Source organism: Numenius arquata, chromosome 6 (assembly GCF_964106895.1).
Source record: "Numenius arquata chromosome 6, bNumArq3.hap1.1, whole genome shotgun sequence".
Lineage (NCBI taxonomy): Eukaryota > Metazoa > Chordata > Aves > Charadriiformes > Scolopacidae > Numenius > Numenius arquata.
The window spans coordinates 31,606,001-31,630,172 of NC_133581.1; the positions used below are offsets into that span (position 1 = coordinate 31,606,001).

Below are 24,172 nucleotides of genomic sequence, written 5' to 3' on the forward strand. Positions count from 1 at the left end.
AGGGTGTGATACATGTGTTTTAAACTTACATTCCAATTTTCCAGCAGTGATTCCACAGACTCTTTTGTCCCATATTTCACGTCCCAGATATTTAGCTTTAACATCACCTCATTGGCAATAGCTGAGCACAGTCCATAGTGGTATTCAAGAAAGGTATTGGAGTTTGTGAAACAAATATTACTAAACCTGCAAACAGTGAAATGTTCCAAAAGTTGACTCAAAATCACTGGATATAGAAAGCATTAATGTATTAGGTTTTAAGCCTAAAACCTCAGAATTACATATATGTAAACATTATTTTGTTATGAGAGGAGTAAAATCTTAAGGTAACAATAGGTGGGTTTTTTCAGGGCTTTTTTTTTTTTTTTTTTTTTAAGTAGCAACAATTTTGAGTCAATATTGACTGCTCAATTTATGAAAAAAAATTAAATGCCCAGAAAAGGGGTGTCTGCCATCTATATGTCAAAGGGTCTCAGGTTACACACACAGATTCACTGGTCATTTTTGAAAATATCCTCCAACAGCTATATGGGCTTGCACAACCTGTAGATCTCAGTGATTTTAAAAGGCGGAAATTAAAAAATCAGATGGAGAATCCCCACCCCCAGAGAAATTTTTACATTCAAAATATTCATGTTTCCTACATCTAGTGGGTGTTTCCTATGCATACCAGCAACGGGCATCCAAAAACGTCCTGTTAATGAGCTCTACTTTGTACACATAATTAGAGATTCATTGAACCAATGAGTGAACCTGCTTGCTCTGCTTGACAGTCAATCTGTGCTTAGGTGGAAAATGCTCTTTTTCTGCAAGGAATGAATAAATTACGTGCTTTGTTCAGAATAGCAGAGCAAGTCAATATCAGAGCTAGAATACAACATAGTCAAAGTAGAGGGAATTTGAGGATCACAACCTTCTTTTCATTTCCTCTAACTTTTCAGGCATAACTAGTGGCATATTTTTCTCATCTTCATTCTTAAATGATTGAAGGGTGTCCAAGTGAGAATCAAAACAATCCATCAAGCCCTGGGAAGAAAAAGACATAGTAAACCGTTCATTTTAATTCTAGAGTGTTTCACCTGGTAGTCTGCAAGTCACCTGCCATTAGAGTGAGAGCTATTAAGAACTAGTCAGCACAAGGCAATTTTCCAGTGTCTTTACTCATTAAAATGCAATGAAAGTATTTACCTCATCACCTTCTAAAGTGCATATTTAGTGCACTGATTATCGTTGTGCATCTAGTTAAATATAAGGAACATGAATGTACACTACCCATGCTATCAGCTTTTTCTGCACTTTCATTATCATCTTTAGGACCAAAAAGTGTCATTGTTACAATTTCATATTAAGTTGTTCTTTGCTATATGTTAGCGACGGCTGACAGCAAAAACTGTTGAATATCAACATATTATGTCACACCTGCTAAATACTTAATTTGACTGTTCAATAAACTTCCATCTAACACCATGCTGATAGCATATCCCATTAGGCTTCTGATGGCCGGTATCATGATTGGGGAATATTTTATGGGGACGTGTCTCAGCACCAAATTCCCAATGTAAAAATAAACCATAAAATGCATTGCACAGAATATAAGCATATTCATAAGTGGCATATAAAGAAATATGCTAAAAGTTCATTTCTGTGTAATAAAACCTGCCACAAAGCATGTTAATGGAAATAGCTAAATCCTGCGACAGCCCACAACCCCAAAAATAATGCACAGATTTTGTAACCTTGTAACAAAAACCTTGCAATTGTTTTTGTAACCTTAATTCCAGTCAGACAGTTATGAGCATTGCTGGGTTAATTCCTAGATCTTAAGTGAAAGTAATATTTCCATTATAAGGCACCACCTTAGCAACAAGATGAAGGCAACCTACATGAAACATACTAAAAGGACTTACATACTAAAGGACATAAAAGGACACATACTCAAAGGAGGAAGGAGGGGAAAAAGAACTCAGCAGAATGTCTTTCCATCAGGATAAGCGGATTTGACAGAAATTAAGTATCTTGGCTTTCTTCTTCTTAAGGAACTTAATGATTTTATCTACATATCCAATGGTAAAAAAGAAAACCCTAAACCAACGACGTTTCTCTCTGTCTCATTCTTAGAAATACTTTAACTACTTAGGCTGAACACAAAAATCAAAATTTGTAATGCTAAAGTCTGGCAAAGTTGTTATCAGTTAAAAAGCCGTCTCATACTGGAAACTGACTGGCAACAGTACAAAAAAAGTGGTGTTATCAAGCCACTCACAAGAACATCAATTTCCCATTCTTTCAAATTCACTTTAAGGCCATGTCACAAAAACATCCAGCTTCCCCCTTGCTCATAAAAAAACAAGTACAGCATTATGATGACAACGAGACATCAACATATCTACTCTTTTTAATGTTTTCAAACTCAAGAGACCGTTTAAACTATTATCACTGTAAAGATTTCAAGATCAGAATAAATAACTTGTATGGTTCTGAGGTATCAAAATACCTCCCATTGCTTTAAATGGAATTACAAAGTGATTCAGCAAATACTTAACTTTAAACACACAAACTGCGTGAACTCACTGGAATGTAACCCCGAGCCTAAGTGCTTTTCTGAATAGGTATGTATTAAGCATAGATTTAAAGATAAGGATGCAATTACCCTGTGTACTTAACAAACAAGTTGCAAGAACCACATAAAAAAGAATACCATAATTTACTCATTCAGATAGTACTGAAATTTAATCTCATCCCAGTGAAGTCAGAAACCTTCTTTATATGCTCAAGCAGTTATTTAATTAAACTCATCATTGTTCAAAGGTATGCTCAGAAGAGCTTTTCATCTTCAGAAGATAAACATATCCATATCACTTCCCAAAATGTCAAATAGAAATTCCATAACAAGTGCTTTGCTAGGTCAGACTGAAGCAGAATGTTCCTTTATGATCAGCATACCTTAAATATTACAATTATTTCTCTGAAGGCAAACATTGCTTTAAATGAGTCCTGCAAATCAGGCAAATCCTCTCCCTGCAGTTGTTCTACCTCCTGCAGCCAGGCCTCAATTCCATCCAGAGGGGAAGGCAACATCTGGTCCAGCTCCACTTTCCATTTGTCAATCTTAAAAAGGAAAACAAGTGATTAAATTTCTCACTATTATTGTCTTCCCTGTCCTCAAGATACTGATATATGGTCCGTAAGTCAATGCTCTAGACATCCCAGAAAAAAAAAACCCCGTCACCATTTAGAAAAGGAGCTTCCAGTGAAGTCAGCTCCAAATCAGCTATGTTTACCTGAGACCCAGATTTGCTCCCCAGCCTGTAGTCTCTGTAACACTACAGAAAATTTGGCAATTGCCATCCTTGGCTGGTGACCATCTCAAGGCCCAGCAACGGGGAAATTTATACTAAATTAGTTGCAAAATAGAGGGGAAACAGCGATGCTCTGGACAGCTTTTCCTCATGGAGCTGACAGGGTAACATCTCTTCCATAAAGAGTAATTACTAACCAGCAAGGCCCAACAAACACATCCCACTTGTGACGGAGGGAGACGACAGCACAGCCAACCTCATTGCAAAGCACTGACCAACCAAATCTCACTCGCTGTGTCACTATCCATGCCATGGGAAAGAATATATTAACACACTTCCCAGCTGCATCATTATCTGAGCCATAATTACATCCCAAAAGAATCTTTTAAGCGTAAATAAGCCAAAACCTTTGATCAGAAGAGTGCTCAAAGATAATCAGATGCAGGCTATTTTTTACAGATGTCTCAGTGTCCTGAGGCTCAGGAGGCAGAAGGGCAACACACAGTCACTTTTCTGCCTCCTCTTGGGCACCGTACACCACCTCCCCACTTTTCCTTGTGCATGTTCCTAGGCTGGACTTAGGCTTCTTCATCAAACACAACCTTGGTGGTAACAAAGTGAGCTAGAAACACCTCTGACCTGAGAGATTAGTTTATCCCACTCTTCTCTCATCTGCTGCTGGCTTTCGCTCATTTCAGCTTCACTTCTTTTTGATAACAACACAGGCAGAAAGGGCTTTTTTTCTTGGTTAAATGCTTCCATAAATGACATCATTTCCTAGGGATAAAAAGGAAGAGTAATTCATAGAAGACAACTTTAGATGGGAGCTCACGGAGCCAAGTTCTGCCTTTGAACACATTGGTATGACTTCCATTAACTTCAAAGGGTGTGATGCAGGGAAAGGCAAGATAGCAGGAAAGAGGCATACTTGTCTCCAGGCAGTATTTGGGCCTGAAATTATAGGTGCCACTCGCTAGCAAAATCTGTATTTAATAAAACGTCGGTGCAGTCTGGACATGGTTCTTCCCTCCCACTAAGAGAAAGGGAAAATTCCCCCCTCACAGTCCTCCATGGGAGATTTTATTACAAACTCTGCGTACAACATAAACCAAAGAAAATTTTACTTCATGTATCTGTTTCCTAACAGAAAAAAATTTATCCTATCCTTCCCTCAACCATTTGAGGGCATTTGTCAAATCCATTGTCATATTTCCAATGCTTCTTTAAAAGTTTGTTTAACACTTCAGTTTAGGTAACGAAGATGAAAAGCTGTGTTGCTGGGGATATTTTTAGTATTTCTTATTGCATGAGTAGTTAAATACGGAATGCAACTTACTTTGTACTTCTGGTAATATGGTTCATTCTCTGTGTCAATCAGCAACTTTGCTAACTTCTTCTCCTGTGCAGCCAACCAGCTCATGGTCTCCTTTACTTTTTCCTGATAATTAGAGCAGAAAATTTCATTTTTCGATTTTGCAAGCCTTGTTTGTAATTTACATTGTGCCATAAAACAACACACATTGACCACACAATAAACACCATTCAAAGCTATTGAAAAACAAATAGTAAGGGACTATAATGGGACTCTAATGAATTTTGGGTCAGGCACTATTACAGAACAAGGCCAAAGTTTTAAACCTGGCACCTGGATGTACGAAGGCATCTTAAAAGTAGAGCCTCATTGCACAGCTATTGAAAGGAGATTATCAGTATGGAGATATGTGAATAATCAATTAATACATAGACTGTCATAGGAGAATATAGAGAATAGAAAACTTGGTTTTCCAACCAGTGTGATCTGTGAGTGACAACTTCCGTCTGCTTTACATGTGAGCTATTAAATGTAAAGCTGGCTGATCTGCACATTTGCAAATCTGACTGCCTCTACCCCAATATTTACATACAGACTTCAGAGCACGCATGAAGACAACCAGGCTTGAAAATGTCCTCTGTAATAGTTAAATGAAAAACCAAGACAACTCGCACAGCAATTCCACCTATATCATCAAAAATCTATCACATTGAGTCTTGACTACCACACAGGAACATCATAAGGTTCAAGCCAATTCAGCCCTGTCAGTAACTGAATCAGAGGATCAAACCATGATCTACTATCTAACTGTTACTGAGTCAGGTACTGAGCAAAGAAAGTACTGATACTCTTGGCACCCATGATGCACATTCATTCATAAATGCCTCAGTGATAAATCACACAACATACCTGCATGTCTTCTTCAGACTCAGGCAAATTCCTGGAGTATTGCAAAAACTGAGCCACATAAGTCATGATAGATTTTTCATCTGGATTCATAATGTCAACATCTACAAGAACCAATACACCATTTACATAATTACACAGCCCTCTAGGCCCGATCACATAATTAGACGCTATACTGCAGTTATTAAAACACATTACCATAAACATGTTTATTTTGCAGCAGCTCAGTTAACATACCATTGACAAAAATTAATATGTAATGAACATTTTTTCCTTGGGAATGTTTTAATATTACATGATGAACTAGTGAACAAGTTTCTCCCATGAACAGGAAAGTTTCATACCCCTTCTTCTGCATACCATTCCTGCATTTGCTGCCAATTCAAAAATCCAACAAATCTGAAGTACAGTTGGTGTTATAAAATAAAGAACCTCAGGTTTGAGCATTACAGTAAAGATCAATGTTCCACTTCAAACTTAAGCATAGCCTTATCTTTTCCTGTATTACAAGTCAACACATATATGATTATATTAATTACACTCCTGATAACAAAGCAAAACAAAAAATTGCAGATCATTTACCTTCAGGTTCAAGAAGCCGTGGAATATTCAGCTCCAGTTCTGCAATTCTGAAAGCCTCTTTCAGGTTTTCTTTATTGCTTCTAGATTTTGCCTTCTCCAAATCAACTAGACCTGGTCGTAAGGTTTTGATGATGGCTAAAAAAGGCAGTCCGCTTCGCCAGCTTGACTTGAAATCAGTCACACTGATAGAGCCATGCCTATCCCAAAATGATTAGAAACAAACATCATAGCCTGTTTCCTCAGATGTCCTAAGTACAAATTTCGAAATTTAGAAATAAAATATAAATTCAGCAAAATTGAACCAAAACATGAACCAAATCTAAGGAGTTATAGAGAACCTTGCCACTGAATTTCTGGAAAAGTTGAGTTAGACAATACAGCCGGTACTATCACTACAATTATATATATTTTTACTATTTTTGCAAAATGACTCAGTGTTTTCATCTTATGTTACATTCTGAGCCTTGCTGATCCAATATCCTTTCTGAATGTCAACTTTGTGCTCGATATCCGCAGATTCTCTGGGATGGAAAAACAACAAGCAAAGCCCGAAGAGCATGCAGGTATTTGCCTGTAAGGGCACTGAGTATTGGAATCACCTCCGTCATTTTAGAAAATCCAGACCTTAAAAGAGATATACAAGAAAGATATATTCTTTTTCTCTTATTTAGCTTTGTGTCTTTGAAACATCTTCTATTAAGCGGTGCCTGGACAGTGCTGTGAGATGTCCAGCTCTGAGAGCCACAGGGAATTCTGGAACAACTTTCCAGAAATGGCTCATGTATTACGAGTATGTTTTGTCATGAAAAAAATATGGGATTTCAGGTTATCAAATTTAGTCACACAACAATGGGCCAGGACTTACAAGATTTGTTCTTTTACCAAAAACTATAGGATTCACTGATACCAAAATCATTCAAGGTAACCACAGTTCAGAAAGGATGCTACAGAACAGCAATATTGCTGAGGAAGAAAAGCAAGCAAAAGAAAGAGGAAGATTTAATGGACAGAGAGCTGATTTTTAAACATGAGACGTGGGAATCCTAGAAATCCTACATTTTCTATTTAAAAAAAAAAAAAAATTAGTTATTGAAACTTTGTTAACCAGTGCCAACCACATGGATTAAAACTAGTAAATCATGTAAACATTCCACTAGACTTATCACACAGAAGAGAATAGCCAAACAACTCACTTCACATTGTGGTATTTTATTAGTAGGATTAGCTTCACTTTATTATATTTAAAGGGCTCATGTCAAAATGTTTAGGGCCTGATTGATATTAAAAATACTAGTAACATTGGAAATCTAAAGGATTTTCTGCTAAGCTGTCACTATGTAATGTTAAAAAAAAAAAGATGGGAAAATATCACCACATTTAGAGGAAAACCATAAATACAACGTGTAACATGCTATTTATAGGTCTTGGACGGAACTTACAGTGAACACTGTTCTTTTGCCCACAACAAAAGAGCCTTTGTAGCAGAGATCTTCCACCGTTCCTTAATTTTAGCACTTTTTTTAGCTGATCGGCTTGCCTTTGTAGAGGAGTCAACACCACTTGAACAATCAAGTGAAGGCTGATTGTAAGTACAAGCAAGTGTCCTGGCAAGTTCTTCAATCTATCAGAGATGATGGGAGAGTTAATCAGGCTTCAGTGAAAAATTACCAAGACATCGATGAAAGAAAACTACAGAGGATTAGAAAGGACTCGATGACAGCTGTAATAGTAGTTCCCTGCCCCCAAAGATCAGATCAGGGTTTTTTGTCTGCTCAACCTGAACTATTTCATGCTGAACTCACATCTTTAGGTGATTTTTTTGACAGGAAACATTCACCCAAAGACTTCCATGCTGTATTGTGGGTACCAGCACTGGCATCAAGGGACCTTCTCACTCAATGCACTTTTCTACTCCTCCTACCAGTGAAAGCAGCTTGTGGCAGCTGTGTTTTCTGCTGTCAACAGTGTCATGTATTAGGCATACTCAGAGTTTGCCTGCTCACTCAGGGTGCAGGAAAACCTACTTGATAGACCCGAGAGATCTGTATTTGTTTAGAGAAGCTTGGTTTAGGTGAAAAAATAATGCATACGGCTATGTGCAGTACAAGAACCTTCAGCACCAAAGTGCTTTAACCAAGAAAAATGTGGGCTACATCTAATACTGTTAAAGAACTTTTCAATTCTTAATGATCTCCTGAGCCCCAATCACCAGTTCACCCCTAGTGCACCTATGTGTCCACCACTGGTGGGCTCTTGCTAGAAGAGAGTTTGGCTCCATCATCCTCTACAACATGATTAAAGTAAGGCCCTGTGCTTTCAAACACTCCTCCTCCCCATAACCTTGTGTCACGCAAGAGACACGCTCATTATCTTATATAAGAACCACCACTACCACAGCCTTCACGTTATCCAGGCACCTGGTACAGAAAAAGATTATAGCAAGAATTACACATTGTGAACACAGCCAACAGTGAAGAGGGGGGCTGCCCTTGGCAGAGATGAATGTGAGCCACTTTGCAATATTTGCTCTATTTGGTGCTTAATCATTACAGGCCTTAGAGAGACAGGGAAAGTTTAGGTTATTTTTTAACTGGTTACTTAAAAAAAAAAAAAAAATAATCACAATATCCTTCCTTCCTACCATTTACAGCTCAATGCTGTTCATCAGGCTGTACTGCCATCCTTGCATTGGTGAAGCAGCTCACAGACGCAGGCAAGACGCACTGGTGTGTCTCCTCCCTGAGCTATCACTTCAACTTGTCAGAAAATAACCTTATGCTTTGTACAAATTCATCTCATTTGGCAACCACATAAGTCAACACATTTTTTTGCTTTTCCCTCTACTAAAACTCTGTTACATCGCTGAAATACTTACATGAAAATGAAATATAATTGTCCAAATTAGGCCAAGCACAATGGAAGGTTTTCCTTCAATAATGTCAGCAACATGAATATTTATGAGCTTAAGCTAGAGGAAAGAAAAAAGAAAAAAAAGGATCATTGTTAACAAAGAAAATGTTCCACCAGCTAAACTGGCTTTAGTGGTGAATTTTGAAGTTAATACTCACTGATCTGCTCTTTAAAAATGTCAAAGCATTTTCTATGTTGCTTCTGCACTGGAAGGTATTAAAACCTTTTTCCCGTGGCTGAGAAGCAAAAAAAACAAACAGGTTACATCCTTAGTTGTAAAAATTAGTTTTATTTTATATTTTGATAAGGGAAAATCCTGCAAAGATTCACATATTACTTTGGACCAACTTATTTCAGTGCGTTTCAGTGTTACTGGTGTAAGAATAAGTTACTTGCAAATAGCTCTGTGACTCCAGAGGGATCATGCATATGCTTACAATTAAGCATATCTACAAATCTTTGCTGGATTTGACGAAGGATTTAGGTAATATTTTTGTTACTCTTGTCTTACCAGATGTTGACCTGAAAGCTCTTCCAACAGATCCAAAAGCATATGTCCTTGCTGTATGTCTGTATATAGGTCTGAGATAACAGAAGGAGGCGTACGCTGCAAAATAAATTTCAATGCTTTTGTCATTTTGAACTCAACACACGACAGAACATTACAGATTACTCTGTTGTTAAAAAAATATTTAGGAGCCTTTATTTTTCCAATGAGCTGAAATATAAATCCTGCATCAGATCAGCCATATCCTGCTTCTTCTAACCCATTATTATGCCTGGCTCTTATTCCCCCTTGCCCTGCCTCTGAGTTTTATAAGGGTCATTTTAAGCCTCATTTTCAAGTTTTGATATTTTTCAAGGAGGTAAGTGGCAAAAAACCCACAAACTTTGAAAAAGGGAAAGTTTAGAGAAGCAGTTAATTCATATTTGATTTCCTAATCACAGAATGATAACAAGCTCTCAACTCTCTCTTCATCTGACCCCAGGGAGACCTTTAGGGACATCTCCTCACTCTCTATCCATTCTTTAATGCAGAGGGCAACACCTTCACCCCTCCCTTCCTTGCCTGTCCCTTCTGAACAGCTTGTACCCATCAACAGCCACACTCCAGTTGTAGGATTCACCCCACCAGGTTTCAGTGATGGCCACATATCATAGCTTTCCAGCAGCACCGTAGCTTCCATCTCCTCCTGTGTGTTGCCCATGCTGCGTGCATTTGTGTAGAGGCACTTCAGCTGGGCTGTTGGCTGTGCCCCCTTCTTAGGGAAACACCCCTTCAGATGTCTCACAGGGGTTTCTCTGTTGACTTCAACTACCTCAGGAGCTGGTGGCTCTTCTCCATAAGACTTCGACTGCAATGCAGTGTCATCAGCATGGCTCAGGGAGCCAGGCTGAAGGCCCTTACGAGCACCCTGTCCCCCTAACCCTTACCGCAAAGCTTACCACAGATAAGCCTGATATTATTAACCCCCTCCCCCTGTCAAAGCCCTCTCAATCAATCCCGCAATCTCTTGTGCAAGAACCCCCTTCCCCCTTTGAGAGAGGTGCCTCCCATTTCATGTTAACAGGCCTGGTGCTGTATAGGCGAATCCATTGTCAAAGAACCCAAAGTTATGGCAGTGACACCAGCCACGGAGCCATGTATTAATTGACTGTATCTGTCTGTTCCTCCCAGCATCATTGCCTGCAACTGGAAGGAGTGACGAAAAAATAACCTGTGCCCCAGACTGCCTTACCAGCCCTCCCAACTTCCTGAAGTCTCTTTTTATGGATCTTGGGCTGCGAGTTGCAGATTCCCCTGTGCCTACATGGAAAACCAATAATGGATAATAGCCTGAAGGACGTACTAAGCCAGGAAGTTTCCTGGTAACGTCCTTAACCCGGGCTCCAGGAAGACAGCAGACTTCCCTCTGAGGAGGGTCCACAGGGTATACTGGTCCCTCCGCCCCCCTTAGGAAGGAGTCACCAACGACTATAACCCTTCGTTTTCTCCTTGTGGTTGTGGTGGTGATCCGGGGCGTACCCTTTTTTGACTGAGAAGGCATCTGTAATGAAGACTGCCCATCATCTACATCCTCACTCGACTGGCCTTCCTCAACCGGTACCTTGTATCTGTTCTTCAGAGGTATAGGATGGGGTGAGGTGGGCAAGGGGGGAGTTCTTCTGCTGCCCCGACCACGAACCTGACTCCATTCATTCTTATCATTTAGGCTTCTACCTTCAGCCTGACTGGGGCTGGATACAGGGGCTCCTAGTCCCTGGCTGCTTCCCTCCCTAGTACACCTCAACCTTTCAACTTCCCCTCTCAGCTCTGCCACCAGGCCGAGCAGATCATTCACCTGCTCGCATCTCACACAGCGGGGCTCGTAGCTGCCGCTCGTTACCAGTAAAAGGTGCTGGCGCTCCCTGCAGCCTGTGGCCAGGACAGCCGCATGCTTCCCTGGGAGCTCTGTCTGCGTTCCCACATCCATTCTGGTTGAGGATGAGAGCTTGACCTTCCTCCCGGTGGAGACCATGGGTAAGCTCTTTCCGAGGGGGCGATGCCAGCAGCAGGGCTCACCTGTCGAGCTGACAGAGCTTCAGTTCCTTCCTACGTGCCCTTTCCCTGCGCCCTGCACCTTGTGGTGGTGCTCCCAGGTGGCACCCTAGGTTACGCCCACTCGCTGCTTGCTTGCTCAGTGCCCAGCAACTAGTCCTGAAGACTAGCAACTAGCTCCTGAAAAGCCACTTTTATGGGGGGAGGAGGGTGGGAGTGGTCCCGGCATGGTTACGTCTGGTTTAAATCTGCCGCCGGGGGTGCTGGCTCGGCCCAGGCCCCCTCAGCAGCCCCCCACCAGCTGCCAGCTCCCGGTACAGACCAGCCGCTCTGCCCGGCTTCAAAAGCCCTCAAAAAGAGCTCCTTGCTGACCCTTTTTGCCACGATTCCTTCCCCCAGCATGGACTTGGCTGTTCTGGAGGCTGGTCTCCTCGGCGAATGACCATTAGCGTGTTTATGCCTCATTTAAAACTACCACTGGGGGTGCTGGGCCTGCCCAAGCCGCCTCAGCAGCCCGCTCGCCAGCCACCAGTATGCTCAACATACACCGAGTACAAGTTTGACTAAACCTTCCCTCTTTTCACCCACTTGTGGACAATGAAAACCCACCATGGACGGACCAAAGCAGGATTTTTTTTTTTTTTTTTTTTCACCCGAGCAAATGGGAGCTCCAGCACACGCTGCATGAGCTGCCTTGTGAAAGCTTAAAGAGCACCTACGCTGCTATGCGGTTTGTCTTAATACTTACCAGTCACTCAGGTCATCCCATTAAACTCACGTTCTTGGGCTTGCATAATAGAATAATACTTACCTAAACACAGTAAAACTAATCATAAACACGGAACCTCGTAAAAGCCTGAGACGTGTGCCACAATCCAGCACAAGTATGTTTTACCACATCGGCAAGAAAGATGCTGTCATCTATCTTACAAACTATCTCTTACAAATGTCCGTGGATGATGGCTGATACGACGCTGTTACACCTATTAAATAAATGCTTTCCAGGGGCTACTTTTTCCAGCCAGTGCCTAAAAATCTTATATTAATTTTGTTTATTCCTAAAAATTGTAGTCTCCATGCAGCACGTCTGAATCAAAAAGGCAAAAGGCAGGTTCTTTTCCTGAAGAATTCCCTTCTTACCTTTGCTAATACAGAATTTATCCAGGTAGTGAAGGTTTTCTTTTGTGTAAACTCTCGCTGTACTGGGAAAAAAAGAGAAAAACATGGTTAATGGAAAAAATGATCTGGTTTTATTTCTCCTTCTCAAGAAGATACAGGGCATCGAACTCAAACCTAAGCTAAATTATTCCAGATATTAAGATACAATTTAGTGTTAGTTTTTATCAACTTTTATTTTAGTGCTGACATTTCCTTGCTTGCAGAGTTGATACTGCAAGGACCTCCACAATCATCAAGGTTACTTCTACTGGATGCAGTTAAGAGCAACTAATGAAGGTTTTCTCAACAGCTCAGCAAATGCAAACAGCAGATTGAACACACCATCCCACAGTGCAAAACATCTAGGATAACTCCATCCATTCATAAATGTTCCACGAAGTACTCAGAGCAATCATCAGTATAAGAGCCATCTTGAAATTTGGCAAAAGCCATGCATGGAGTTGGGTGATGAGACCAAGATGGAGGTTGTGATTAAGTGATAAAAGCAAATTTGTAGGTGAAGCCACACAACGGCTGTCTTGGCTAACTGAAGGGCTGGGGAAAGATCTTAGGCTGCCATTGGGGAATATACCCTCTAACAGCATCTCTTCCAGTGCTGGGCCATCTCTGGGGAATGCAGACCATTAATCTGGCCAAACAAGGGCACAAAGGGTCTTAAAAAGAAGGAAGAAGCAAGTTCTTGAACTCACGCCACAGTAAAAAAATGGTGACATAGGACTGAAAGCATGACCTGGTCATGCAGAGATCCAGCTCTTCACCCAGGTCTTGCAAGCTGGTATACAGTGATATCAGTAGTTGTAAAGGAAGAGAGGACACTGTTTAAGCCCATGTTTCAAAAAATCAGAATATTTAAACCACTTCTCACATCAGAGATCACAGAATCATAAAATTGCCTAGGTTGGAAGGGACCTTTAAGATCATCTAGTCCAACCATCAACCTGACTCTGATAAAAACCATCACTAAACTATGCCACTAAGCACTATGTCAACCTGTCTTTTGAATACCTCCAGGGATGGTGCCCCAACCACTTCCCTGGGCAGCCCATTCCAATGCTTGATAACCCTTTCAATGCAAAAATTTTTCCTAATATCCAAGCTGAACCTCCCCTGGTGCAACTTGAGGCCATTTCCTCTTGTGCTATCGCCACAAGCAACTTTTTGATAATGCAGCCTCCTGATCGTAACCCCCCCATCCGACCCACAGACCTCCTTCTGCCTCACCGAGAAAAACATTCAGGCATTACATGCGTCGAGGGCTGTTTTGCATCCTGTAGCTAACACGTCTTTCAACAGTCCTCCTCTAATCTGCAACACTATGATCCTGTCAGAGCATGAAACAGTCGATTTCCCCTGCTTGCTGGATTGCTTTACACTCCTTCTTAAACATCACGGAGATCGTGATGAACAGATAAAGGTAGTCTTAAAAGGCACAGACAAAAACACTATCTCAAAATTCTGTTTTGTTTGGAAAACAGAAAATAAGTGCAAATATGTCACACAGACCAATCGTTGCAATGCTCCCAAGGAGGACATAAATAGCATGGAGATACTGGGTTCATGTTAGCACAGGACCCAACCACACCCTTCAGTTGAATACCCGTGCAGGAGCCATTCCAATTACCTAACGAGCGACTATTGAGTAGCTGCACTCAATTTTATCAGGCAGGCGAGGCTGCTATCGCTGGCACTTGAAAAGGGACAGAAAGCAAATATTAACTACTCTGCCTGACGCCGGTGATTCTTCCAGCTGTAGCTCTTGCCAACACACGCTACTGCTACTGATTTGGAGAACTTGCTTTTGGGTTTGATCACAGAATCACAGAATGATATGGGGTTGGAAGGGACCTCTGGAGATCATCTTGTCCAACTCCCCCCTGCCAAAGCAGGTCCACCCAGAGCAGGTTGCACAGGAACATGTCCAGGTGGGTTTGGAATGTCTCCTGAGAAGGAGACTCCACCACCTCCCTGGGCAGCCTCTTCCAGGGCTCTGCCACCCTCACAGGAAAGAAGTTTCTCCTCATGTTTAGGTGGAACTTCTTAGATTCAAGTTTGTGCCCATTTCCTCTTGTCCTGTCCCTGGGCACCACTGAAAAAGGACCGGCCCTGTCCTCTTGACACCCTCCTTTTAAGTATTTATAAGCATTGATCAGATGCCCCCTCAGCCTTCTCTTCTCCAGACTAAAAAGACCCAAGTCCCTCAGCCTCTCCTCATAAGAGAGATGCTCCAGGCCCCTGATCATCTTTGTAGCCCTCTGCTGTACCCTCTCCAGCAGTTGCCTGTCCTTCTTGAACCGGACCCCAGTTCAAGAATGGTTAGGATGAGGACGTTTGGTCTTGTTTTGGTTGAATGTCTCCATCTTAACATGCTTCATTATGCAATATGGGCCAGATGCTGCAAGTGTTGATTCACACGGGCAGCTCTCCGGCAAATGTCTCACCTGGCGAAAGTACAAGGCAGTTATTCCACTGCACACACCTAAGTACACCTTACACCCTTCCCCAGGCTACGGCTGCTGCCTAGTGCAACCCATCGGGCTGCCTTCCAAGCAGCTGCTGCCTCAGCTGCGATGTGGTTTATTTCCCTACACAAATAAATTATAATAATAAAAATCCCATCCTGAATTAATAACAAAACTCCACGCTTGGCAATATTTCCACGGACTGTAGTGCGGCAGTCACTCTGTTTCCATCCAGACCACACAACACACAGCTCAGTACAGACGTGCTTCTGGCACCATGACAGGGCAGTCGTATCACAATTTTCAGGCCGACTGTGTTTTCCCTCCCAGCTCCCCTCTGACTGTACTGCTCAGAGGCGCTAATGATTTAATCAAGCTCTCAAATTCTTATCTCTACCACGTGTTTAATTAATACGGATTTTTATGAGGATGAATGGATTCTTTGCTAGGCCTTTTTATAGGACTCTAAGTGACATTGGTTTTCTCTTGCCCTAGTTCTCAAAATGTCACTGACATAAAAAAGCTATCAAAAAAACCCGATCATTTCCTTCACAATGAGACAAAACTCACCAAACCAAAATCTGAGAGAACAAAATAAGAACCCACTAATCTGAAAAAAAAAACAAAATCTACGACATTTCACCCTGTGTTTTAAAGCAAATCTTCAGAACAACTCTTTAGGAAGCAATAACACATGGAAGCAGCACGTCACGTAGGCTAGCTGCAAATCAATACACGCTGCTGGACAATGACTGTTTTATCCGGTAATGAGCTACCAACAAGTGCTACAAACCAGACAAATCATTAAGAGCTGGAGTACGGGGACATGGCAGGGACCACGGCAGTGCTGAACTCCCCCAGGAGGAAGAGGAGGGCAGGAGCGCTGCCAGCCACAGTTTTACTCTCAGCCTTCCTTTAACGGCGATTCAGAAGGGGCAGACTTAATCTCCTCTCCTCTGTTGCCTTCCGTGCCTCCCTTCCCAAGGTCAGGGACGGCAGCTCATAGGAAAGCACCATCTCATCCCCCAGCAGGGAGCTGGGGGAAGCAAACCGTGGCAGAACACATGTAGCCTGTCTGTCCACGCTCATCAAACAATGTCACCAAACAGCAAAAGAGGTTTTCTTCTATCGTGAGGACCAGTGCATCACTGTCAGTGAACCATTTACAACTGTGTGTCTTTTTCTTTTTTTTTTTTTAAAAAAAAGCTTTTTTTTAAACAGGTATTTGAAATTAATGAGCACAAGCCTGTCTGTCATCTTCCCATTTCTGTTTCACCAGAAGAAATTACCTCTTGTGTATGATACTTTTATATCTTCCTTTCACCGTTCAGCTGAGGCTACGCCTAGAGCAGCAAACAGTGCAGCTCAAGAGGAACAGATCAAAAAGACCAAAACAGATCAAAAGAGCTGGTGTTCAGGACGTAGCATACCCACCAGAAGAAAGGTTGTTTTGGACTAGCTCTGGCCTGACTGCCCACAGACAGCCATGGTACCTTCTTGGAGCATTTATTTCAGTTTCATCCAAAATAACCATTTCCACACTGCCCGAAGGCTTAGCAAAATGAACCAAAGCCCGGTCAGCAGGGATAACTGCGACAGCTCCTTCAAGACAACACTGCTGGTACAAACCAAGCAGATAGACGCTGGTAAATGATCAGAAATATCACAAGAACCATTAAGTACTTGCCAACCCAGGGAGAGGGCAAGCAATTCACCCCTGAGCCCTTTATATAGTCCCTTGCTTTCCACCCAGTAAGAGAGTTTCATTTTCTGCAGACAGGAAAGCAGGGAAAAAGAGCTATTTCCAGCATTTATGTTCAGCAACATGGTGTTATGCAATTAAAAACAAACACAGTATTTTTTGTCAAGATTAAGAAGTTTATCCAAAGCCCAATGAAGGCGATGAAAATATTTCTACAGGAATGGGCCTTTTCAAATCCAAATATCATATAAATATTAACTAATTAACTACTACCATGTCTGTGAGGCAAGTGGGAACTTTCCTTTCTACACTATTCCTTTCAACCTCCTTTTCCTTTTGAAAGCAAATTACCCAATTCACCAAAACTGCTGCTAACTCAGGAAGCCTGTTCACACTGAGTTTTGCCCTCCTGGCTTTCTTAAACGGTTTTGCTCTTCTCATTGCCAGGATGCTAGAGCAGCTCTGCCCTGAATCACCACTGTCCTTACTGCTGCAACAGCCCGGGAAGCGAGGCACTGCAGTACTTGGGGGCATAGACAGAGGTTGCAGGTTAAATACTTAAAGGTACTGAGTCTCATCATTTAGATATCAACACACTTTTAAAGTCAAGGGCTTAAGTGGCTTTCTGCCATTCTAAAGAAAATCCACAGTGAAGTAGGGATTTGAACGTAAGTGGCCTTCAATACACCGGTCCCGCAGAAGCCATCCACTCCTTAGGCATTTTAATGCCAGTTTTTAACCAGTTATGCACCTCATAATGCTTTTAAAAAAATTGAAATTTATCTAGAGGGAACACATTTACGCAACTATACAATCTATTTCTTTCATTAGGCATGTGAAACAGACAAAGATACCCGTTAATTGATATTTTTTTTTTTAGGCAGTCTCATGTGTCAGTTGCCCCTCCAGTGCCATCAGCCCCGTCTCATGCCACAAAGCCATGCAGTTAGGGAAACTGCAGACCAGCTCCTCACCCAGGCAGCAGGCGGCATAAAGAGGGCATAAATTTCAGTGCAGGTCCTATGGAAGCTCTTCGAATAGGTAAGTCACCCCTGAAAAATCATAATAAACATTTAATGGACTTTTTCGATCATTCTGGTTAAAGACAATAAAGTGTAGCTGTAATAACATAATGTCCCCAACAGATGAGGCATACAGCTAGAAAAAAAAAATTAAAATGCTGAATAAGAATTAGGAGTCTACCTGACCTCTGGATGAATGGATGAGCTAAGTGGTCTCAGAGAGATATTCTCCTTTACTCAGAGATTAGTGCAATCTACAAGCTGCACAACAAAATCTATCCATATGTACCACCATATTTTCCATTTCAGTTGAAGAGAAATCATTCATAAAAGATTAGACGTAACTGCATGAAAATAGCACAATTCATTTATATCATTAAACACTCTTCAAAAACAGTTTTAGCAGCCATGTTCTCATATAATCATCCTTTGGGTTACAGGAATTAATAGTAACATGCACATGGATTAATAAGCAGAGACAAAAATTAGGACCTCTGTAGTTCAACAGTGAAAGAGTAAGTACATGCCCCAAACTCTGAGAGCTAAAACACTCTCTTCTGTCTGAATTGGCACAGAAGCCCTGAAATAAAAGTGAAAATAGAGTTCTGCACAGGCTTGGTGGGAAATGCTGCACATAGGGTCCGTTTGCTGTCCTAGGGAAGAAAGGGGAAGGGCTTGTGCACGGGAGGGAAAGTGGAGGTTGGATCCTCCCACAGATAAACAGATTTACATACCAAAAGCAAAAAATATTCCCACTTCAGAGTGCCACAAACCCTCTTCAGCTTCTGCTGTAGCTACCCATCCGCAATGCAAGTAGCGGCACATTCCCCTCGCTGCAATCCTGCACTCAGGCTCATCAGCAAAGAGCAGTCGTACCTCCTGCAGTTCTCAAAACATTGCGATGAAGCCCTTCTCCTACCAAAGGAGGCGACAAAGCCTCCTCAGTTCACGTAGCTGAAAACCATTTTGGACCCCGACTGTGCCTCCTCCATTTACAGGAGGCCGAGCACCAGGCTGGACCCCTCCATGGCAGGAGGAGACACTGGCCAGGGCTCTCACATTTTTCCTCCTGTGCTCATTGCCCCCCAAGCCCCGAGCTCCTGTCGCCTCCCTCCGTAGTTGCAGCAAAAGCGACTTCAGGTTGCAAAGACGGCCCACACGCCCCAACGCAGCATCTCGCTGACAAGCATCCTCTATTCACCAAAATGTTTGCAGCCTGCCTGGCGGGAGAAATGCTTCCCTTAAATATTTCCCCAATGTTTCTACCTGTAATGGGTCCAGCTCCAGGTTTTTCACCTGCACTTCTAGGTGGCTGTGGAAAGACAGAAAATAGCTTTGCAGCGGCTATAAGTTGTGCTGCATCAGAAAACTGGGAGAAAGCAGAGAGGTGCTGGAGGAAAGGGCACAGATAATGTTGACCTTAATCTGATTTAATATTATTATAACAACTAGGACAGGGGGAAGGAAAAAAAAAAAAACACAACAGAAAAGAAGGAGCCAAAGTCTTCACATCATACAATTTCATAGCAATTTCAATTTTCTTGGCCAGGAGGAAGGGTGATAACTATTGCTCTCTTGTTTGTGGGGATCTGCTTGAAAACTGGAAAAGGTTAAAGAGCAATATATAAATCTGAAAAGAAGCACATATAAGGGTTTACATTCTTGCAGCTTTTTACTTCAGCCTCATGATTTTGTGACTAGCTTCATCATTTGAAAACGTCTGCAGATGGGAACTTTAGAAACCGTTATCGCTTTCATTTCTTTACCTATCTTCTTCATGTTTTTCAAGCTTCATTAAATGCCCTAAAAGATTTAGCTGAAAAGAAAGATGCACTAGGAACAAAGAAGTTACATTTTTACCTATTTCCAGTGACTTTCTTTATTGCATCTTTTAGGCTGAACACTATTAAGGAAAGTGAATGTTTATCCTTGAACACTCTTCTACCCAAAACCCCACCAACAGAAATTCCACTAAAGCAGGTTTTTACGATACTAAGCCACTGGCACTAATTTAATAGGATTTCTACAATAATTAGAGCTACTAAGTAGTAACCTCTTCACTAATTATTTTAAGGAGGTAGTTCTTCCCATTTCCTTCTTTGTCTTCCCAAAAGGGCTGTCCTCCTCACAGAAGACTGTGACTTAAATCAGTTAAACGTATCTAAAATGAGTGTTTGGTTTTACACGTGGTAGGGAAGGGAAAAAAAAAAAAAAAAGCTAACCATTTTGTTACATTTTCAGGCATATAATTTGACGATGTTATATGACCAAACCAACTGACACATTAAGTAGATCTTGTCCTAATTAACAAGACTAGACAAATGCTCTGTCATCACTGGATGCCTTTCAGGAATAATAGAAGACTGGATCACAAAGAATTTAAACGTAGACTAAAAGATGAGCAATCCAGACTAGATCTCACTCCTACTTTTTTTCTTCAGTGCCAACTCTTTATGTGTATGTCCTGTTATGCGGTATTTATGCAGTGCTGGCCATGCTCTTTGAAGCTATACCTTAACCATTTGAAAAGCAGATCACAACCAGTTTTACATCCATCTTTAGTCACCCAAAAAGTAAGCTGCTTTTCTAACAGTTACGAGAAGCCACTCCTTGAATCTGAGGTTTCTCTAAAACTTCTGCAGGTGAACCTGCAGACTTAAAGTAATCAGCATCTCTGGCTGCTTTGCAAATCTCATCCCAAGATTCCTATTATTGAAAAAAAAAACCACACAACCTTTTCCTTGAGTGATCCTATTATTCTTATTTCACCTCTGCTACCACAGTTCTGCAGGCAGAGTTACTAATGGTTTCTGTATGCCACGTCAGGGAAATGTGTCTTCAGTGCTTCATCACAGCTGTGTCGCCGCTTGCTTGTTTGACCCAGAACAGATGCTGCAGCATCACAGCTCCACACACAGGACATGTCTGCACCCTTGTTTCATCTTTAATCGTTACAAAAATTGCTTATGTCAGTTCTAGGGGACGTTTCCAAATATTTTACAATGATCAGGCACATACAGCTTTGCCCCAGATTTGCAGTGTGTTCATTTCAGCATAATCTAGGAGCTCAAATTATAACAGCAAAGAAATATAATTTAGTCATTCAAATTTTAATAAGCATGGCTCTTTCACTGAGACGTTGACCAAAACCGCCTATTGTTATTTGACACATAAACACCAATCTGAGTTTTCAGAAAATAGCATGATTATTTCAAAATAAAACCCTATTCTAAAATCCCACGTAACTTCAACTCAGAACCCTCTGCCTTAAAGCTAGATCGTGTTTTCCAAACCCGTTTCATGATAATGGCCACCTCAGTCTTTCTACTAAAGGCTGGGTTTGACTGGCACAACATGTATGTGTCCTTGACTTCCTGAAAATGTGACACAGAAGCAAGACAGAAGAAAAGACATTAAAGACTTTTGGCTTGAGCTCACTGTTAATGCTCACTCATCAAAACACATGGCTTCAACGACAATATTAGTGTAAATATGAATCGTAAAAGTGACTTGGCAGAATATTCTTTTGCACCATCTGTTTTAAACATATTTTCTCTTAACTAAGCACCCATGGTAATTTCTTTGCAAGTGAGCTGAAAGGAAATAGCTGTGGAAACATGACTTAGCCTATCCGTCCTAGAATAACCAGGTCTTAAACAGATCGAAGACAGGCTTTCTAGCAGTGCTAGTCCTGCCTGGACTACCCTCCTTGATAGCCACCATGAACATTTACATGAATATGTTTAGAGGGGAAAAAAAAAACCAAAACCAAAAACAAAATCAGTCTTCCAAGGAAATTCTTATAGAGGAAAATTCAACAGGTGATTAAGGAAAACCCAAAAAGCCTATCTGAGAGGCCGTCTCTTACATGCTCACTATTACCTCACGGTTCAGGTAGCTGCCATTAAATTGGAACAATTACAGATCAGCCAGTGAGTGCTTGCTTAACACGTTATAACTCATTGTGACTAAGGATGAAAGACTCTGACCTGTAAGAAATATGTTTAGAAGCCACAAAACTTTTCTCCTTGTTTTCTACAAGCTGTCTTTCTACGCGTGCAGGGGATATAGCAGTAAGAACAGAAAAACAAATAAAACAGTACTGTAGGTAATAGCCTCACTAAGACAGGCTTAACGCAACCAACTAATTGCCAGCAAATTGAAAACAAGGAAACTAATGAAACGGCATAACTGTTTTCATGCTGGCAGTTCCCTTGAAAACAGTTTACAGTAACTGAGTAGCAAAGCATAGGAACCAGCAGAGCACATCTGTACCAAAAAAGGCAACTGAAAAGCTCTGAAAATACCACAAGAAAATATTACGAGAGCTGTTATCTTTCATTTCACTGCTGATGACTCTCATGTAACACAGAAAGATCTGCAAAGCACAGACACGGACTAGCTGCACTGATCATAATGCTAGTTTTAACAGGTTTCTCAGAATTCCCTTCAACTTGTGCACAGTCACAGATTTTTACCAAAAATCTACATTAAAAAGGCAAAGAAAACTACAGCAACTTACCTTGCAGTGATAAGTAGAGATCATCTATTTCAGAGGAAGCCTGCTCCTCTGATGAGGGAGATGACTGCTTTGATGCCATATTAAATCCTATGGCAATTCTTTAATCAGTTTCCAAACTGAAATTATAAAAGAAGAAGAAGAAAATCAGTACAGTTTTACACGAGAGCTGATGATATCAAAGATGTTCAAGTGTGTGCAGAGACGTGTGTTTTGATTTCAGGTTTCTTCCCTGGGTAGACTTGTTTCCTCAGCTCATACAGAATAAAGCAAACGTTCCTGCTGCGTGAATCCAGGTTTTGGTCCCTTGTCTCTTTTCTAACAGCGGCCAGCAGTACTCTACAACACAAACCATGGATCCCAGTGTGTCTTGCCATGAAAACAAAAGCACCAGGGTTAGGAAAATTCAAAGACAGCTGCTTTCTCTGAGAAAGCCAGGTTGACAAAGGCTCAAAGGGCCTTTCACAGATTTGTTGCTGCCAAACTTGAAAGGTTTTCTTTAAATCTTTGTACTTTTCAGATGTCTCTTTCTGTCCAGATAATTGTTGCAGAATGGAAACAATTCGGGCAGAATCTGCAAAGATTAAGATGAAATGAAAAGGCAGTGGTTGTCATATGAGAATAATCACAACTGCTGTCTCTGTCTGGTACCATTCTTACTCCGCATCCCCCATAAAGGACTTTATTTTTCCAACTCCTCCATTTTCCTCTCCCCGGGCACCTCCCCTGTCTCTAATGCAACTTTAGTGAACCATAGGCTGTATCCTTCTTCAAAGTCTAACATTGTTTCTGGTACTACAGTAGCTATTGTTCAATTTGCCACTGTTGGAAAAACTGGATACTTAGACACAGACTCATTTTTATCAAGAACTTACAACTTAAACAAATTCAAAAAGAACTAAAGCTGAAAATTAAATAAGAGCTCACCTTAAACAAGCTTTGTTGCCTAAATAATTGTAACTTTTCATCATAAGTACTAGAATTTACACCTCATATATTAATAACTCATCTACCAATTACATGTCAAAATACAGCGCGTGAATAGATGAGTAAGGAAATACAACATTAAAGAACACCAGAAAATTTTTTACATTCAGTCCCTTTGTGCCTATGAATCACGAGGCAGCCTTTGTTTACTCCACTATGTACTATTTTTCCTCAGTCCCCATCTCCCTCACTGCACAGAAAGGACAACGTGTTTAATGAGAAGCTATTCAATATTTTGTCTCCCTCACCCTGAACAATGTGTGTCCTTGTGCTTTACCCAAGAGCTGTTCTGACGACAGGATTATTAAGTCTTCACAAGATTTTCTATGGCACTCATCACCCCAGCATCTGAACACTTCGCGAACATCAATCAATTCATATTTACAGCATCTACATGAGATCGGGGTTACTGACCACATTTAGAATCACAGAATGGTTTGGGTTGGAAGGGACCTTTAAAGACCATCTAGTCCAACCCCACTGCCACGGGACATTGTTTTACTGATGACAAGCAAAGGCTCAGAGAGAAAAAAAGGGGGGGAGAAAAAAAGGGGGTGAAAAAAAAACTTGATAATTTGACTTAAATTGACTGAGAAATAGTTCATACGGCCAAAGCACTGATTCCAACTGCTGCAGTGATTATATACAGCATTTCTGCAAGCCATCAACAATTTATACCCAAAACTCAAGGCACCAGATTCAAGAAAAGCGCAGGTAAAGATGAAAGATATCCAGATTATCAAAGAAAAGACAAAA

At 41.2% G+C, this 24,172-nt stretch overlaps 1 protein-coding gene across 1 annotated transcript in view; it reads right to left on the reverse strand.

Moving 5' to 3' along the window:
• SYNE2 (spectrin repeat containing nuclear envelope protein 2) overlaps positions 1 to 24,172 on the reverse strand; it is a 197,690-nt gene that overhangs the window by 161,819 nt on the left and 11,699 nt on the right. The window contains exons 2-14 of the mRNA XM_074149900.1: positions 22,433 to 22,548; positions 12,689 to 12,750; positions 9,521 to 9,616; positions 9,168 to 9,245; positions 8,975 to 9,067; positions 7,539 to 7,720; positions 6,100 to 6,296; positions 5,521 to 5,621; positions 4,636 to 4,737; positions 3,939 to 4,076; positions 2,944 to 3,108; positions 914 to 1,026; positions 30 to 186 (exon numbers count right to left, since the gene is read on the reverse strand). Of these exons, the coding sequence (XP_074006001.1) occupies positions 30 to 186; positions 914 to 1,026; positions 2,944 to 3,108; positions 3,939 to 4,076; positions 4,636 to 4,737; positions 5,521 to 5,621; positions 6,100 to 6,296; positions 7,539 to 7,720; positions 8,975 to 9,067; positions 9,168 to 9,245; positions 9,521 to 9,616; positions 12,689 to 12,750; positions 22,433 to 22,511 (1,563 nt within the window). The 5' untranslated portion in view covers positions 22,512 to 22,548. The remainder of the gene's footprint in view (positions 1 to 29; positions 187 to 913; positions 1,027 to 2,943; positions 3,109 to 3,938; positions 4,077 to 4,635; positions 4,738 to 5,520; positions 5,622 to 6,099; positions 6,297 to 7,538; positions 7,721 to 8,974; positions 9,068 to 9,167; positions 9,246 to 9,520; positions 9,617 to 12,688; positions 12,751 to 22,432; positions 22,549 to 24,172) is intronic.